General features: G+C 40.9%; 1 protein-coding gene across 1 annotated transcript in view; it reads left to right on the top strand.

The window, feature by feature from the left end:
- Positions 1-20,388, top strand: part of LOC123752354 (uncharacterized) — a 133,023-nt gene that overhangs the window by 29,889 nt on the left and 82,746 nt on the right. Inside the window, exon 2 of the mRNA XM_069333851.1 lies at positions 3,904-3,983. Within this exon, the coding sequence (XP_069189952.1) occupies positions 3,912-3,983 (72 nt within the window). The 5' untranslated portion in view covers positions 3,904-3,911. The remainder of the gene's footprint in view (positions 1-3,903; positions 3,984-20,388) is intronic.

Here is a 20,388-nt window from a genome sequence, read left to right as displayed (position 1 = left end):
TTGGGCATGCCCAATATATATATATATATATATATATATATATATATGACAATGTCAGACCACGGAGGAAAAATGAAACAGGAAATTTCCTTAAGTACTTTCGTATATTAAATACATCTTCAGAAGGTCATTTTACAGATCGAGTGATGGGTATAAATAGGCAGGAAGGAGTGGTGAAGTAAGGTGAGGTACAATACTTGGACAACGCAGACGGCCCATTGGCCCATCAGATGCACCCAATTGGCACATCCGATGTAGCCCAATGGCCCATCTGATACAGCAGACATACAAGCATAATATATAGGTAATTATAACATAAAGAAGTAAATATATACAATAAATTAGTGAGACAAATGTTTTTCAATGATTCTACTTAAATCGCCTTTTAGCTGATCTATTAGAAATGGATCTAAGTTATATAGACCACTGCTAATATTCAAATTACTTTCTTTGGTGATCTGAATCAAAGCAGATTCAATTATGTTTCTGTTATACGTGCTTTTACAATTTGTTATTGAAGAAGCACTCTCCCAATCAATTTGGTGAGCTTTTTCTGACAAATGCACAAACAAAGCATTAGACAATTGGCCATGTCTTACAGAGTATTTATGTTGCGATATTCTACATTTTAAATCTTTAGATGTTTGCCCGACATAGAACTTATTACATTCCTTACAAGGTATTTTATAAATGACGCAATTATCACTACGAGGGCTGTTCCTTACTAATAGCTTACCAACAGTGTTTTCGTAGCTAAACATTACATCTATATTAAAAAGTTTCAAGGCCTTGACAATATTCTCAAACCCAGAGAAATATGGTAAACATAACACATTCTTTGGGCGAATCCTTTCACTGCATACATTATTATAATATGTACGACGAGCTTTGTTACGACAAACTTCCAAAAAATTCAGTGGGTAACAAAGCTTAAGACCAATCGAATCAATATTCTTAAATTCTTCATCTAAGAATTCTGGACTCACAACTCGAAGAGCTCTTAGATACATTGAAGAAAAAATTGACTTTTTTACATTGTATTTATGCCCTGAAAAATAATGAACATAAGATAAATTGTTCGTAGGTTTTCTGTAAACACTAAACTTTAATGAAGAGTTTTCCCTATGAATAAGCACATCTAAGAATGGCAAACATTTATCAATTTCAGTCTCCATAGTAAATTTTATGGAGGTGACTTGGTCATTAAGTTTGGCTACAAATTCGTCTGTGTTTACATCTGAAGGCCAAATACACAAGATATCATCAACATATGTAAACCAAGGAATGATTCCAGGAGTTATTTTTGAAACAAATTTCTTTTCAAAGAATTCCATGTACAGGTTTGAGAGCAATGGCGATAGAGGATTCCCCATTGCCATTCCAAAAGTCTGTAAATAATACTCATTATTAAAGGTAAATTTACATTCTTTAATGCACAACTTAACAAGACTGACAATAATATCAGCAGAAAGAGGTAAGTCATGGCTCATTAGTTCACGAGCAAGATAATCGAGAATATCATCGACCGGTACCTTAGTGAACAAGGAACAAACGTCAAAACTGATTAACTTTACATCAGGAGTGACAGGAACACTATTCAATTTGTTAACTAAATCAAGAGAATTTGTCAAATGAGAAGAGGAGATAGTTCCTAACAAAGGGGACAAGATTTTGGTAAGCCATTTGGAGAGTTTGTAAGAAATGGATCCCACAGAACTGATGATAGGTCTCATGGGATTGTTAGGCTTATGCCTTCAGATGTAAACACAGACGAATTTGTAGCCAAACTTAATGACCAAGTCACCTCCATAAAATTTACTATGGAGACTGAAATTGATAAATGTTTGCCATTCTTAGATGTGCTTATTCATAGGGAAAACTCTTCATTAAAGTTTAGTGTTTACAGAAAACCTACGAACAATTTATCTTATGTTCATTATTTTTCAGGGCATAAATACAATGTAAAAAAGTCAATTTTTTCTTCAATGTATCTAAGAGCTCTTCGAGTTGTGAGTCCAGAATTCTTAGATGAAGAATTTAAGAATATTGATTCGATTGGTCTTAAGCTTTGTTACCCACTGAATTTTTTGGAAGTTTGTCGTAACAAAGCTCGTCGTACATATTATAATAATGTATGCAGTGAAAGGATTCGCCCAAAGAATGTGTTATGTTTACCATATTTCTCTGGGTTTGAGAATATTGTCAAGGCCTTGAAACTTTTTAATATAGATGTAATGTTTAGCTACGAAAACACTGTTGGTAAGCTATTAGTAAGGAACAGCCCTCGTAGTGATAATTGCGTCATTTATAAAATACCTTGTAAGGAATGTAATAAGTTCTATGTCGGGCAAACATCTAAAGATTTAAAATGTAGAATATCGCAACATAAATACTCTGTAAGACATGGCCAATTGTCTAATGCTTTGTTTGTGCATTTGTCAGAAAAAGCTCACCAAATTGATTGGGAGAGTGCTTCTTCAATAACAAATTGTAAAAGCACGTATAACAGAAACATAATTGAATCTGCTTTGATTCAGATCACCAAAGAAAGTAATTTGAATATTAGCAGTGGTCTATATAACTTAGATCCATTTCTAATAGATCAGCTAAAAGGCGATTTAAGTAGAATCATTGAAAAACATTTGTCTCACTAATTTATTGTATATATTTACTTCTTTATGTTATAATTACCTATATATTATGCTTGTATGTCTGCTGTATCAGATGGGCCATTGGGCTACATCGGATGTGCCAATTGGGTGCATCTGATGGGCCAATGGGCCGTCTGCGTTGTCCAAGTATTGTACCTCACCTTACTTCACCACTCCTTCCTGCCTATTTATACCCATCACTCGATCTGTAAAATGACCTTCTGAAGATGTATTTAATATACGAAAGTACTTAAGGAAATTTCCTGTTTCATTTTTCCTCCGTGGTCTGACATTGTCACATTCTTAATCACGTGTTTATTTTCGTGATATACACACATATATATATATATATATATATATATATATATATATATATATATATATATATATATATATATATATATATATATATATATATATATATATATATATATATATATATATATATATATATAAGTGGCGCTGCCACCCACAGGGAAGCAGCCAAATTCCGTATGTATAGAGAACTGGATCACCACTACAATTTTGTCCCCATTGCTTCTGAGACACTAGGCGCCTGGGGTAAAAGTGCTACCAGTTTTTTGAAGGAACTGGGTTCTAGGCTCATTGAAACAACAAGGGACCCAAGAGCTGCAAGCTTTCTTTTCCAGCCCCTCAGTGTGGCGATACAGAGGGGAAATGCGCACTGCATCCAGGGTTCCTGCCCGCCATCTGAGGAGCTGGAGGAACTCAACAACCTATGATAACCATCTTTGTAACCCATATGTAACTCCTTTTTTGTAACAAAGTTCAAATAAAGTAAATATATATGTGTACATACAAAAGAATGGGGGTGGTAGGAGAAGATAATATTAGTGTTCAGTGAGAAACCACAAGGTCTCCTCTGAATACTTTTTATTTTCTTCTCCGAGTCTATGGGTCCCCACATTGACACCAGAGGCGGTACCCTCACAAACTTTAAAAAAAAAAAAATATATATATATATATATATATATATATATATATATATATATATATATATATATATATAATGTTAAAACTTGAGCAAAGTAAAACTTGAAGAACATTCCACTGCCATGGATGTTTTATTGAGAATAGACGGTTTCATGTTATCTACTTTCCAATGTTCTCTTTCTCTGTTTGTTACTTTATTCAGGGATACTTGTTATGTCAATATATATACTGTGTATTCTGTGAGAAAATTATTAGTGTACATGAATTTAATTTAAAAATATCTGATTTTTCATTTCAGATTTCAAGATGTGGAAACCACTGAGTTGCTGTTGCTTCAAGTTACGGACTGGAAGTCTTATTATTGGATTCCTGTCCATGGTAAGAACACCTCAGTTCTCTTGGCAAAGTAATCATCGTGAAGACAAGTGTGGGGAAACTGACTTGTGGGATTTATTCATTTATTTACAATTTATATTTTTATTAATTTACTAGATGTACCCGGCTACGCGTTGTTGTGGCTCAAGAATAAACAGTGAGCCACAGCAACCCACCCCTGTCCCCCCCGTCCTCGTCACCATTTCCCTTATCCCCCGTCCTGTCGTATTCCTACCCATTCCCCACTCCCCCCATCCCCTCGTCCTCTCCACAATTCTCTCTCCCCCGTCCCGTCGTCCTCCCTACTATCCCCCACTCTCCTGTCTCCTTGTCCTCCCCACCATTCTCCACTCCCTTGTCTCCTTATCACCACTATCCCACACTACCCCGTCCCCCTTGTCCTCCCTACCATTAACCCCTCCCACGTCCCCCTCGTCTTCCCCAGCATTCCACACTCCTCATCCGATGCGTTCCTAAATGATCTGATGTTCCTATCAGAAAAATGGGAACATCAAATGATCTAAAAGTCCCGTCACTAAAAGTTAAGAAGAACGGTTAAAAAACGAAATGAAAAAACAATGAAAAAATAAACAAATAAATAATACTCACGAAATGAATGGTATGGTAAACAACATGGGACAATTCCAACTCAATTTCACACAAAATAATAAGCATGTATATAGTAGGTATATAAAAACACGCGTGTATTCAAATGCAATGCTGTGTCAAAATGTCCAAACAATCAGTAAAGAAGTTTCCGAGATTTCTCTTACATAAAAACTCACATAAAAAACACAGTTTATCAAAAAAACACGTTTTTACTTGTCATTTTTATTTATATAGATATAGTTATTTATTTTATGTTATTTTATTTATTTCGATAGTGGACTGTATGATTTAAATCTCCTCAAATAGTTTCCAACACATTCTTGGGGGGGGGGGGGTATTAAATTATATATATAGTCTGTCAATCAAAATTATTGATCTGTAGATTTTCACTTCAATATTAGACTATATATATTAGTAATTAAAATTAAAACAAATACAGCTTATCTGTATTGTTATTATGGCTTGGTCAACCAGATATTAACACGAATGAACACAAACTGATACACCTTGTAAGTGAAACTAGAGTTCTTCTCAGGTCACATGTTGTACCAGGTAAATTCTTCTTTTCCTTCAATTACACCTGTCAAAGAGCACTCACAATAATAATCATAACCTATATGTGACAGCTATATCAGGGGAAAAATTGGTAATTTATTGGATAAGATTTAGGTAATATTTACTCTGTTTGGTTGTTCACCATGCGTTCTCACCGGTATCCCTAATCTATCTAACGTTACTGGCTAGTAATGAAATAGATATAACGGGTTTCGGATTAAAAACACCTCCCTTATAGTAGACAAAGATCGTGCTGATGATAGAAGCTCTTTACATCCCATAACACTACGTCTAGAGGGAAAATTGTGTGGAGCTTGATTCTTGCTCTAGTGAGACTTGTTGTTATGTTGAAAATAAATATGGCGTCTGCTGGCCTCCCTCCCTCCCACTGACGCATTTCGTTGTTCTCCCAGATGCGTTGTATCAAGAAGTGGAAAGAGGGCCCGCATTTAATCTATTTTAGTACTGATAATTAATAAGAGTACTGATAATTATTAATTATAGATAATTGAGTTGGTTCAAGGTAAATGATTTTGTGATGGTTACAGTCCAAAGACTAATGTATTAAGAATAGTTATCATTATTATAGATGGTAAATACAAAGGCCACATATGGTAATGATATCCCCGCTTTCTTCCGAGGAAATTTCCACTGGAGCTTCATTTTCTTTGAGTTAATTTGTAAATACAAAACAGTAGCAATATTATATGCCTATTGTATTAAATGTTAGTAAATGATGTCGGTTATTCCGACAACAATGTGATCCTTGACAAGACAAGGTAATCCTTAACGAGACAAAGTCGTCGGTGAGGGAATGGAAATTCCCTCAGCTAGTTTTTCTAGTTTTCTAGATTAGGCTAGAGTCGCTCTAGGACTCTAGACAAGACGTTTTCACACTACCAGCACTTGTGTGGTGTTGGATGAAAGCTTATGCTAAGGACCATCGTTTAAGACTAGCCATGGGTCTCTGACTGCTCTGTAGAGAGAGAGTTACAGAATTTAGTATGTGTGGTATGAGAGGGTACTTCCACTCGCTAGCCAATGGTTTCATGGGGGGTGGGGGGACAGAGGGGTGAACGTCGCCTCCCTCACCTAGGCCTCCCTCGCCTTGTGACGTCACGGGACGCCTCAAGGCGTCTCGTCTGTGATTCGTCTAGGCATTTCAGCCTCGAGGTGATGTTTAGGCGTGAAAGGCGGTGATTCGTAGCGGCATGATAGGCTGTGCCGGCTTTCCTCTGATTGGTCAAGACAAGGTGGGGGGAAATGGGCATCTTTTGAGTACCCTAGCCCGCCAAAAGTCAGTCTAGGACCGGATCGTGTTGAAAAGGAGTCCCCATGTGGGGGTGGCATGTTTGCCACCTCCACCACCGTTAATCGCTGTGTCATCCATATTACTCATCGCGCACGGTAATCCTGCCATCGTGGGTCGTGTCTGGATCCAATTTGAGTGATCTTGTGCCAAGGAGTAAGGAAGGAACTGTGAAGGACTCTAGAGGACAGTGTTCACCCATGAGGCCCCCAGGCAAGCCTCGTGGTGTATCAGTTGTTGTTGCAATTCCAAGTGGTGGAATTGGGCAGGGCTTCCTAGTGTTCCTGAGAGCGTAATATTTGGGAAATTTCAGGCCCTGTTGGACTTTGAAATTCTACCTTGCCGTGTCGGCCATGTTGTATCGCCCGCCATTATCACACCAGGTGTACGAGCAAGCCCGCTCGTGGTGTGTGTGTGTAGGCGTGTAAGTGAATCTTCCACACACGTAGGGTACGCCTAAGGCTTCCAGCCAGCCTGAGGCAACCCCATGTGCGCGCTGCACTGCTCTGTGGCCAGACACCGTGGGACCACGCGATGGCCACACCCTGGCCACATGCCTGTGGGCCACACCGGCCACACTGTGAGCCACCCCGCGCGCCCCCTCCTCCAGGGCGAGGCGCCTTGACCGCCTCGCGCTCCTCATGGCCACCCTCTTAGAGCCATGGGGTGGCCACACATGCCTAGGCCACTCCTAGTCGTCACACATGGGAGCGAGCTAGGTGTTCTTCAGCAGTCAGTGCTTCAGCAAGTGAGGCTGTGACCGGGGAATGAATGTAAGGAGAGTGGTAACGTGAGTACTTAATATTTTGTAATGTAAGTTACAGTGTCTCAGGACTGATGTTTTAACTCCGGTACCAGCTATGTTGTCCCATACTGCCTGCCAAGCGAGGGAAGCAGCTGAGAGGCAGTTGTCTGTACTGACGTCTTGGTGACTGTCTGTGGTATGACGTGAGGGTGTATGTTATACACAGAACCACACATGTAGATGTATACTAGATATATTTTGTGTGTAGACTGACTCAAGAATGTAAACCGGTCAGTGTAGAGATTTTTTTTCCATATAAGTGATCGTTGATCTGTCGATTCAATATATATCGTTCAGAGTCAAGATTAATGCCATGTTGCCGCATGTTAATATAGTATATGTGTAATTTTATGTTGTTGTGATGCATGATGGGTAGCTATTTGATTTATGGTAATTGATTAGTGTATGTACCATTTCCATGTGTTTCATTTGCATATATATTATTATGGTGTTTTGTGGTGAGTCAGTAATTGTGATTGCTGACTGATTGCATAGTGATGTCATTAGCATGTGGGGTATGCTGACAGCATCATTATGTTTGAGTGTTTGGGCAGTGTTGAAATTGTATACGTTATATTGCTGCCCTAGGGAGATGCTTCGCCATCTCCCTCCGTGCACGTCTCAGTATTTACTGAGTCTGTATAATCGGATCTGGGAGTCGTCGTCAGTCCCTGAGGACTGGCTCGATGCCGTTGTCCTCCCTGTTCGCAAACCGGGGTCTCTGGCTACTTCCCCTAAGGACTTTCGCCCTATTGCCCTCACAAGTTGTGTCTGCAAACTCTTTGAACGTATGGTTAACGCTCGTCTGATGTGGTTCCTGGAACACCATCACCTCCTTTCCCCTTCTCAATTTGGTTTCCGCAAGTGCAGCAGCACGACAGATGTCCTGGTGAACTTGGAGGTCTATATTCGTACTGCTTTTGCTGCGAAGATCTCCGTTGTTGCCGTCCTTTTTGACCTGGAAAAGGCTTACGGCACCACTTGGCGATATCATATTCTATCTCAACTTCATTCTTTTGGCCTTCGTGGTCATCTCCCTCTTTCTCCGCAGCTTCCTCTCTCGTCGTTCCTTTCGGGTGCGCCTTGGTACTGCTCTCTCTGCCTCTTTTCAGCAATACGAAGGTGTGCCCCAGGGTAGTGTTCTGAGGACTACTCTTTTTCTGGTTGCCCTCAATGGTCTTCTTTCCTCTCTTCCTTCAGGTGTCTTCTCCGGTCTCTATGTCGATGATCTTACCCTTTGCTGTCAGGGTGATGATTCGCCTCTCCTTCAGCGCCGGCTTCAACTTGCAATTGATGCCGTGTCGTCTTGGGCCACCGATCATGGCTTCAAGTTCTCTACTTCTAAGACTTGTGCCATGACTTTTACGCGGAAACGGGTCGTTCTTCGTCCCTCTTTGTCACTTTATGGTCATCCCCTTGAGTACAAAGATTCCGCGAAGCTTTTGGGGTTATTCCTTGACACTCGTTGGCTTGGTCTCCCCATATCTCTTACCTCCGTGTTGAGTGCTCTAAGGCCCTTACCCTCCTTCGGGTCTTGTCCCAATACTTCTTGGGGGGCAGATAGGCGCACTCTCCTTGCTTTACATTCCTCTCTCGTCCTGTCTAAGCTCGATTATGATTGCCCTGCTTACTCGTCTGCTTCTCCTTCTGCTCTTCGCCGTCTTGATGCTTTGCACTATACTGGGTTGCGCCTCAGCTCTGGTGCCTTTCGTTCGACTCCCGTCCTCAGCTTGTATGTTGACACTGGCTTCCTGTCTCTCCAAGACCGCCGTGATCGCTACTGTCTTCGCTATCTTGCCCGGTCCTTACAACATCCTTCCTCTCGCCTCTGTCATGCTTTAACATTTACCCCTCCTGCGGTTCCTGTTCCTCTTCACCACCTCCCTCTTTCTGTCTGGTTATCTCGCCTACAGGATTCTCTTTCCGTTCATATTTCTAATGTTTCTCCTCGTGTTGTTCCTTCTTTGCCCCCCTGGAGAGTCCCTCTTCCGCGGTTTTGTACTTCCTTGACCCGTATCACTAAAGCTTTTACCCCTCCTACGGTTCTAAAACGCCTTTTCCTTGAGCACTTTTCTTCTCACTCCTGCTCCGTTTCTGTCTTCACCGATGGGTCTAAGTCTGCGGACGGTGTTGGCTACTCTGTTGTTTTTCCTGATCGCACTTATATGTGTCGCTTACCTCCGGAGACTAGCATCTTTACAGCGGAGCTTTGTGCTATTCTCTATGCTCTTCGTCTCCTGCTTTCTCGTTGTCAGTCTTCCTTTGTAGTTGTTGTTGACTCTCGTAGTGCCCTCATGGCTCTCGGGTCCTTTAATCCGGTTCATCCAGTACTTGTCGAGATCCAGCATTGGCTGTTTCTTGTTCACAGTAAATTTTAGTCAGTTGAGTTTTGTTGGGTTCCCAGCCATATTGGTGCGTCTTTAAATGTCTGCCAACGTCCTTACCCGTTGGCAGGCTTCTTGGTCGTCTGTTACTGGTAACAAACTACGTACTCTTAAATGTTGTGTTTCCTCGTGGCCGTCCTTCTACCACCGTAACCGGCGATGGGAAACAGTTCTGGCGAGGTTGCGTATTGGCCTCAGAGTCGTACTGCGTCTTCAGAGTCGTACTGAGGACACAGTACGACTCTGCTTTCAGCGAGCCATTAAACACACTAAAGATTGATAACCCAAATAAATTTTTCATGGATACGATACCAACATCAAATCATATATCAGACGTCACCCTATTCCCACTGGATTTTGAAGAAGCCATAAACAGTATGCCTATGCACTCTGCACCAGGCCCGGATTCTTGGAACTCCATATTCATAAAGAACTGCAAAAAACCACTATCGCAGGCCCTCCACATTCTGTGGAGACAAAACCTAGATACTGCCGTTATTCCTGATATACTAAAAACAGCAGAGATAGCACCACTTCATAAAGGAGGAAATAAGGCAGAGGCAAAAAATTACAGACCGATAGCACTAACATCGCACATCATAAAAAATTTTGAGAGAGTGCTAAGAAGTAAGATCACAAAATACATGGAATCACAGCAACTCCATAACCCCGGACAACATGGTTTCAGAACAGGGCGCTCTTGCCTGTCGCAGTTGCTGGACCACTATGATATGGCATTAGATGCTATGGAAGACAAACAAAACGCTGATGTAATTTACACAGATTTTGCAAAAGCTTTTGATAAATGTGACCATGGTGTTATTGCACATAAAATGCGTTCAAAAGGAATTACCGGAAAAATAGGCAGATGGATCTACAATTTCCTGACCAACAGAACCCAATGTGTAATAGTCAACAAAATAAAATCCAGCCCATCAACCGTGAAGAGCTCAGTCCCCCAGGGTACTGTGCTTGCTCCAGTACCTTTTCTCATCCTCATATCGGACATAGACAAGAACACAACCTATAGCACTGTATCATCCTTTGCAGATGACACTAGGATCTTCATGAGAGTAGGCAACATAGAGGACACGGCGAACCTCCAGTCAGATGTAGATCAGGTCTTTCTATGGGCTACAGAAAATAATATGGTGTTTAACGAAGATAAGTTCCAACTCATGCGCTATGGAAAAAATGAAAATATAAAAACGGAAATCACGTACAAAACTCAGGCAAATCATAACATAGAACGAAAAGGCAATGTAAAGGATCTGGGTGTACTCATGTCGGAAGACCTTGCCTTTAAAGAACACAATAAAGTAGCTGTCACAACTGCAAGAAAAATGACAGGTTGGATAACAAGAACTTTTCACACTAGAGATGCTATACCGATGATGATACTTTTCAAAACGCTTGTGCTCTCTAGAGTGGAATACTGCTGCACAATGACAGCACCTTTCAAAGCTGGAGAAATTGCTGACCTGGAGAGCGTGCAGAGATCCTTTACTGCTAGAATCCACTCAGTAAAACATCTAAACTATTGGGACCGACTAAAGAGCCTAAAACTGTACTCCCTTGAGCGCAGGCGGGAGAGGTACATAATAATTTACACGTGGAAAATATTAGAGGGGCTGGTCCCAAACCTGCACACAGAACTAACATCACATGAGACCAGAAGACATGGCAGGATGTGCAGAATACCCCCGTTGAAGAACAGAGGTGCAACTGGTACTCTGAGAGAGAACTCTATCAACATCAGAGAACCGAGACTGTTCAACACGCTTCCACTACACATAAGGGGCATAACTGGCCGACCCCTCACAGTGTTCAAGAGAGAACTGGATAAGCACCTCCAAAGGATACCTGATCAACCAGGCTGTGACTCATACGTCAGGCTGCGAGCTGCCGCGTCCAACTGGTTGATCCGTCCGGCAACCAGGAGGCCTGGTCGACGACCGGGCCGCGGGGACGCTAAGCCCCGGAAGCACCTCAAGGTAACCTCAAGGTAAGGTGGCCATACTCGCTTAACCCATGGTCACTTGATGGAGCGCCGCCCAGCTCCTTATTGTCCTAGTTGCATTGTCCCTCTTACGGTTGTGCATGTCCTTCTTGAATGTCCTGACTTCCAGGACGAGCGTGTGTCTTGCTTTCCGTCCGCCCCTCGAGGTCACCTGTCCCTCAATAGAATTCTTGGTGACTTGGATACTTTTGATATCGTTCGCCTTATGCGTTTTTGTTCTCGTATTGGCATCCTTGGTGATATTTAGCGCCCTCTGATTATTCTACGCATTTGATGGTGCTACATAGCCTTCCCGGTATGGTGCCTTCTTTTGATAATTACTTACTGCCCTAGGAGCTGTGTTGATGATTTAAGGAGGTCCATTTCATTATTCAGAGGAAGTCACAGTACTTAATGAGAGAGCAAGCAATTGATTGGTTAATCTACCTAATTATGAGAATTAGTGCCAGCTATCAGTGTAGCGATGGTAAAGTGAGGTCATGGAGCTAGCATAACTCGTTGAATTAATCATATCCTGTCTGGTGACAGTGGATTAAGATGCACTCATGTTAATTAGTGTAATTAACACCTCGTCCGTGAATTCACAGCGTTTGATGAGACCTACTTAAGCAGTGCGGAGTGAGACGTATTTATGTATAATTAATTATCGGTCCTGGTGACCGATATGCATATCCATATGCATATCCAGCGTGCATATCCGGCCGAGCGGACAGCACGCTAGATTTGTGATCCTGTGGTCCTGGGTTCGATCCCAGGCGCCGGCGAGAAACAATGGGCAAAGTTTCTTTCACCCTATGCCCCTGTTACCTAGCAGTAAAACAGGTACCTGGGTGTTAGTCAGCTGTCACGGGCTGCTTCCTGGGGGTGGAGGCCTGGTCGAGGACTGGGCCGCGGGGACATTAAAGCCCCGAAATCATCTCAAGATAACCTCATGATAGACTGTTGAGAACCTACCAAGGTAGTGGTAGGCTTAGTTAACGTAACTCGATTGGGATTTAATTAGTTGTCCGTTTGACATTAATTAGGAATTACTCACTGAATACTTGAATGAGTCAAGTGTGATGTAATTTAAAAGACTTTGAGTTATTGTTAACAAGTTGACTTGTGTTAAGAGAGTCAAGTGTTGATGATTAACGTAGAGTGTCATCATGTTCTTGTCTAAGAGAGACAAGTGTTTGTAATTAACGGAAAGTACTTTGTTGCTGACTGCTGTTGACAGTCAATTAACGTAATTAATCACATAATCAATTTTGTAATCGATTAAGGCAATTTCTTTGTTTATCGTCTGGGGACGAGAGTAAAGAAATTTAGGGATTACTGGAGAAGTGTCTCAGAATCCCACCTTGCCTGGCTTTGTTTACATATACAACTTCTTGCAGGGAGTTGCAAAGAGTGTTCACATTAGGTTGTGATAAGGGGAGTGAGTCCTGGGATCCCGCCTAGTTACGTGGGTATCTCGCCTGGAGGGCTGGAGGACCCGCAAGATTGTGATTATAGTATCTGTTCACCGTGAAGTCGTGACAATATTGACTGCAAGCTTGCATCATCAGTGGGTATCATTCTTCAGTTAGTTCAGCTAGTCAGCCCGAAGTGTCAGCAAGATGGAGACTGCTGTTATTTCTTGAGGGGCTGTTGAATAGCTGTCTTGCAAGTGCCACTGGATGGACAATTACGTAAAGAATCACTCACTGTTGTGTAAACTTAGGCTTGCGAATTATTTGTTTGCAATATTGCGTCGTCAGTGGGTACACCTGTGTTCAGGTTAGGTCAGTATGCAGCCGTACAGCAATGGCCCGGAGTCGTTGTTATTTAGCTGTTGTTATAGTGCCACTTGATAGACATTAACGTAACGTAAACTCGATGTTGTAGTAGTTTAGTCTCTTGTAATATAAATTGTTATATTGTTATAGAAAACGGTCTTTGATATCATCCCTTCAACCATTCTTTTCCACCCATGTTCTGCTTTATATGATTGTCTGTAAATGTGATCTTTTTTATTGACGGCTGTTCTTGGGAAATTCGAATTCCAATTCATAGCGCCACACATCAAAGTAAAATTTGGTGTGAGAACCTGTCGGTTACCCTTTATTGGTTTTAACGTCCTTTTTAACTAGGAGGAACAAGTGGTCAAAGTGGACAGGTTTTCACCCTTGTGGTCGAAGCCTGGCGGTTTGCTCCCGCATTTTCTTTTTCTATTGGTCTCATACTTAGAGTAGAAACATCTGCAGAGTGCAGTTCTTTATGCTTGAGGTTCACCTCCTAAGGGAGGTAGGCATAGAAAAAAATCTCACATCGTCCTTCCTTTGCTGACAGACGACCCCACATAACTTTCCACTTTCAATATATTAGTGGAACTGACCATGAAACAAGGTACTCTCTTGGACTGTCACTTGAGTGTTGGTATTTAACTGTTTGCCGCCACAGTTACTGGTAGTCACATGGACAGGGAAGCGAATCGCTTGTGAAGTGTCCTTCCAGTACTCCTGTTTTTTGCAGTACTCCTGTAACACTATTCTGTTTAAATCAATTAAGAGCCGAAAGCGCTTTAAAAATGAGTTGTGCTTCAATCAGAGACATTGCTACAATGCTACCCCTTTCCCCTATGTATAACCAGCCTCAAAAAAACATCAGGTGAATCAACAAGATCTTGCCATATAGCCATCTGGTTGTAAGCTGTCCCATTGTAGCTGAATATGTCAAACAAAACAGGCGATTCGAGTATTGGCAACATGGCAGAAAAAGGTGTATTTGAGCTATGATATTCTCACAGATGAAGCACCTTAGTGAAGATTGGTGGATGCCTAGGGGTTAGGCCCACTTCCGGAGGTCCCAGCAGGTCCTGGGAGGTCACACTCACCCTCTTGAGGGCAAGTAGAGGGAGGTGCAACAGTTGATGATGCTCAACAATTCTCACAACTTCGATGATGATGAAGCTGTAGGAAACTCCTTCACACACACACACACACACACACACACACACACACATATATATATATATATGTATATATATTCTGTATATAATATTCTGATTTAGGGCTTCTATCCCTCTAACAGTTTTCTTAGGATCAGGGCTTAGCTGAAAGAGGAGTTCTCCAAAACTCATTTTCGTAATTTCAAGGTAAAGAAAAAAGTGAATTACTAAAGAATGTATTACACTTATTTATACAATTTGCACAGTTTCGAACCTCCATGGTTCATTCTCAAGTGAAAAGAATTTTCAGAACTGGTTGATTTATACCTGCACTGGGTCAGGTGATAAGACAATAAAGGTAAAACATGGGGGATACATAAGGGATAAATGGGGGGTGAAGCACATAAGAACATAATAATAAAGGTAACTGCGGAAGGCCTATTGGCCCATACGAGGCAGCTCCTATCTACATACAAAGATTAATCAGGTGTAATTGGCCTGTTATGTTGAACAGTGTCTTCTGTGTTGGCATCGTTATGTTCTGGTCTTGTCCTTACTCTCATGGTGGGTAGAGTAAATAGTTCCGTGATTTGGGTGTTCATGGTAGGTTGTTCTATTCTTATGTGAATTGGTTCAAGAATTTGTAATCTTTTTGCATCTTGGGTTTTGTCTATTATACAGGTATTTTTGTTCAACATTTCTCTTGTTAAGGTGATGTCATGGGCTTGTCTCATGTGATTCCTGGGGGCACCGGATTGAAGATAACATGTCAAACGCCTCGTCAGCTTGGTCGACGTCATACCTATGTACTTAGATTGAAGGTTACATCCTTCGTGGGGGCAAGTGTACATGTATACAACGCTTGACTGCTGTAGAGGGTTCTCCGTCGGCTTCGGGCTGTTTTTGATAAGGAGTTCGGAAGTCTTCTTCGTTTTGTAGAATATGATCAGGTTTATGTTTTGGTTAGGAGTAATGTTTTTTACTCCTTTACGGATTATTTCTTTCATTATTCTTTCCTCTTTTATATGTTTACTGTGCATGGTGTATTTGTAATATAATTTTATTGAAGGTATTGTGGTTTCTGTTCTAGGTTCAGGATTATACCATCGGTCCAAGTGTATATGGTATAATCCTGAATCAAGAACAGGATACAGAATATGCGGTCATATTCAATGAGACATGTTTAAAAGAAAACCTGCTGCCAGTATACACCAATATATATATAAATATATATATATATATATATATATATATATATATATATATATATATATATATATATATATATGTTTCATTGAATATGACCGCATATTCTGTATTTATTATTTTCTGGTTTAGGGCTTCTATCCCTCTAACCATTTTCTTAGCATCAGGGCTTAATTGGAATAGGAGTTCTCCAAAACTCATTTTCGTACTTTTAAGGTGAAGAAAAGAAGTGATTTACTATAGAGTGTATTACACTTATTTGTATAATTTGCACGACGTTTCGAACCTCCATGGTTCATTCTCAAGTAAACAGATCTTACAATACTAGTTGATTTTATACCCGCATTAGGTCAGGTGATAATACAATGAAGGTGAAAAACATGGGGGGATACATAAGGGATAAACATAGGGGCTGCAGAAGGCGTATTGGCCCATACGAAGCATCTCCTATCTAAACACAAAGATTAATCCAGTGTAATTGGCCTGTTATGTTGGACATTGTCTTCTGTGTTGGCATCGATATGTTCTTGTCTTGTCCTTACTCTCATGGTGGGTAGAGTAAATAGTTCCGTGATTTGGGTGTTCATGGTAGGTCGCTCTATTCTTATGTGAATTGCCTCAAGAATTTGTAATCTTCTTGAATCTTGGGTTTTGTCTATTATGCAAGTATTCTTGTTCAACATTTCTCTTGTTAGAGTAATGTCATGGGCTTGTCTCATGTGATTCCTAGGGGCACCAGATTGAAGATGGCATGTCAAACGCCTCGTCAGCTTGGTCGACGTCATACCTATGTACTTACATTGAAGGTTACATCCTTCGTGGGGGCAAGTGTACATGTATACAACGCTTGACTGCTGTAGAGGGTTCTCCGTCGGCTTCGGGCTGTTTTTGATAAGGAGTTCGGAAGTCTTCTTGGTTTTGTAGAATATTATCAGGTTTATGTTTTGGTTAGGAGTAGTGCTTTTTACTCCTTTACGGATTATTTCTTTCATTATTCTTTCCTCTTTTATATGTTCACTGTGCATGGTTGATTTGTAATATAATTTTATTGAGGGTGTTGTGGTTTCTGTTCTAGGTTCTGAATTATACCAACGGTCCAAGTGTCTTCTTATAGCAGCGTTTATTTCCGCGTTGCTATATCCGTTGTTCACCAATACCTGAGTTACTCTTTCAAACTCTCTACTCACGTTGCTCCATTCAGAGCAGTGGGTAAGCGCTCGACGAATATAAGCATTGAGAACACTGGCTTTGTATCTTTGGGGGCACTCACTTCTACCGTTCAGGCATAATCCTATGTTGGTGGGCTTGGTATATACGTTGGTGCTTAAAGAGGTTCCTGTTTTTGTTATTAGTACATCCAAGAATGGCAGACTGTTATTTTCACTATTTTCATGTGTAAATCGGAGTACTGACTCTCTCTCTAGGTGTCTTTTTAGGTCAATTAGTTCATCTGAGTCTTTTACTATTACGAATATGTCATCTACATAACGGCAGTATACAGTTGGTTTTTGTCTGCTACTGAAGACCCTATCTTCGATGGTTCCCATATAAAAATTAGCAAATAAAACTCCTAAGGGGGAGCCCATTGCTACTCCGTCTATTTGTAAATACATGTCTCCTTGTGGACTGATGAAAGGGGCTTCCTTTGTACATGCTTCGAGAAGACTTTTCAAGTGTAGAGTAATGGTGTAGAGTTTCAAGTGTAGAGTAATTTGCACGAAACGTCGTGCAAATTATACAAATAAGTGTAATACACTCTATAGTAAATCACTTCTTTTCTTCACCTTAAAAGTACGAAAATGAGTTTTGGAGAACTCCTATTCCAATTAAGCCCTGATGCTAAGAAAATAGTTAGAGGGATAGAAGCCCTAAACCAGAAAATAATAAATACAGAATATGCGGTCATATTCAATGAAACATGTTTGAAAGAAAACCTGCTGCCAGTATACACCAATATAAACCCACATGACCCAGCAGTCCGCAATACAGAGTTTACCTATAGGTATAGGCAAGAGCTCATTCGGCATCAACTAAACAAGAAGAAGGAAGCCCTCCAAACCTTTATAGAGCGGGCGGAGCATCTGTTAAACAAATGGACCCAGTACGACATCCCTATCCAACTCAAGCAAACCATCAACAGTGAACTATTTAACCTGAAACAACAACATAAAACTCTTGTAGAAACAAAGACACTCCGTAAGTTAACATCCCTAAACGGTGGACAGCTAAAAATCCCTCGTCCTAAAGATGGCTACTTTAACCTGACTTCTTATGATCTTACCCAGGACCAACGAGACCTCTTAAATCTTGGTCTAAATTGTCAATTCTTATCTAAACCAAAGATGCATCAAAAACGCCTGGAAATCGAAATGCTTCTGGACGATATCCATAAGCTAGAAGACAACAAAAAAGTCATCACCACTGACACACTTCAAGCTGAACTACTTGCAGAAGCAGGGAAAAAGCGAGGAACATATTCATCTACAATCTTAACCCCACGACTCAAAGAAGCAGCGAAACAACTAAAAAATCTGAAAGACGTAACAATAAGAAAAGCCGACAAAACAGCAGCATATGTATTGATTCCTACCCATGAATACATGAACAAAATTAGCGACATCCTAAGTGACGACTCCAAATTTCAACGAATCACGAGGAACCCCGTAGAAGACCTTAAGCGGAAAGTAAACAAAACAATTACAGCAATCAACGCAAAGAAAGGTAGTGTGCATTTCAATAAACTTCAAGGCGACTATGGCTTAGGATATGCCTACGGCAATGTTAAGACGCATAAACCAGGTAACCCACTACGCCCTATAATCAGCCAAATACCAACCCCAACTTATCACCTGGCAAAGAAACTCAATGAACTCCTAACTCCATACACTCCAAGTAAGTTTAGTCTACAATCATCAGCAGATTTCCTAGAATTAATCAAATCTACCCAGCCCGATGGAATCATCGCTTCCCTGGACGTTGAATCCCTTTTTACCAACGTCCCAGTCGACACAACCATAGGAATGATACTGGACAGAGTATACAGAGACGAGAGCACCCCCAAATTAGACATACCTGAGCCACACTTGAAAAGTCTTCTCGAAGCATGTACAAAGGAAGCCCCTTTCATCAGTCCACAAGGAGACATGTATTTACAAATAGACGGAGTAGCAATGGGCTCCCCTTTAGGAGTTTTATTTGCTAATTTTTATATGGGAACCATCGAAGATAGGGTCTTCAGTAGCAGACAAAAACCAACTGTATACTGCCGTTATGTAGATGACATATTCGTAATAGTAAAAGACTCAGATGAACTAATTGACCTAAAAAGACACCTAGAGAGAGAGTCAGTACTCCGATTTACACATGAAAATAGTGAAAATAACAGTCTGCCATTCTTGGATGTACTAATAACAAAAACAGGAACCTCTTTAAGCACCAACGTATATACCAAGCCCACCAACATAGGATTATGCCTGAACGGTAGAAGTGAGTGCCCCCAAAGATACAAAGCCAGTGTTCTCAATGCTTATATTCGTCGAGCGCTTACCCACTGCTCTGAATGGAGCAACGTGAGTAGAGAGTTTGAAAGAGTAGCTCAGGTATTGGTGAACAACGGATATAGCAACGCGGAAATAAACGCTGCTATAAGAAGACACTTGGACCGTTGGTATAATTCAGAACCTAGAACAGAAACCACAACACCCCCAATAAAATTATATTACAAATCAACCATGCACAGTGAACATATAAAAGAGGAAAGAATAATGAAAGAAATAATCCGTAAAGGAGTAAAAAGCACTACTCCTAACCAAAACATAAACCTGATAATATTCTACAAAACCAAGAAGACTTCCGAACTCCTTATCAAAAACAGCCCGAAGCCGACGGAGAACCCTCTACAGCAGTCAAGCGTTGTATACATGTACACTTGCCCCCACGAAGGATGTAACCTTCAATGTAAGTACATAGGTATGACGTCGACCAAGCTGACGAGGCGTTTGACATGCCATCTTCAATCTGGTGCCCCTAGGAATCACATGAGACAAGCCCATGACATTACTCTAACAAGAGAAATGTTGAACAAGAATACTTGCATAATAGACAAAACCCAAGATTCAAGAAGATTACAAATTCTTGAGGCAATTCACATAAGAATAGAGCGACCTACCATGAACACCCAAATCACGGAACTATTTACTCTACCCACCATGAGAGTAAGGACAAGACAAGAACAAATCGATGCCAACACAGAAGACAATGTCCAACATAACAGGCCAATTACACTGGATTAATCTTTGTGTTTAGATAGGAGATGCCTCGTATGGGCCAATACGCCTTCTGCAGCCCCTATGTTTATCCCTTATGTATCCCCCCATGTTTTTCACCTTCATTGTATTATCACCTGACCTAATGCGGGTATAAAATCAACTAGTATTGTAAGATCTGTTCACTTGAGAATGAACCATGGAGGTTCGAAACGTCGTGCAAATTATACAAATAAGTGTAATACACTCTATAGTAAATCACTTCTTTTCTTCACCTTAAAAGTACGAAAATGAGTTTTGGAGAACTCCTATTCCAATTAAGCCCTGATGCTAAGAAAATAGTT

The sequence above is a fragment of the Procambarus clarkii genome, chromosome 30 (genome assembly GCF_040958095.1).
Source record: "Procambarus clarkii isolate CNS0578487 chromosome 30, FALCON_Pclarkii_2.0, whole genome shotgun sequence".
Lineage (NCBI taxonomy): Eukaryota > Metazoa > Arthropoda > Malacostraca > Decapoda > Cambaridae > Procambarus > Procambarus clarkii.
The sequence above is the reverse complement of the archived record's forward strand: the minus strand, read 5'-3'. Positions and strand labels throughout refer to the sequence as shown.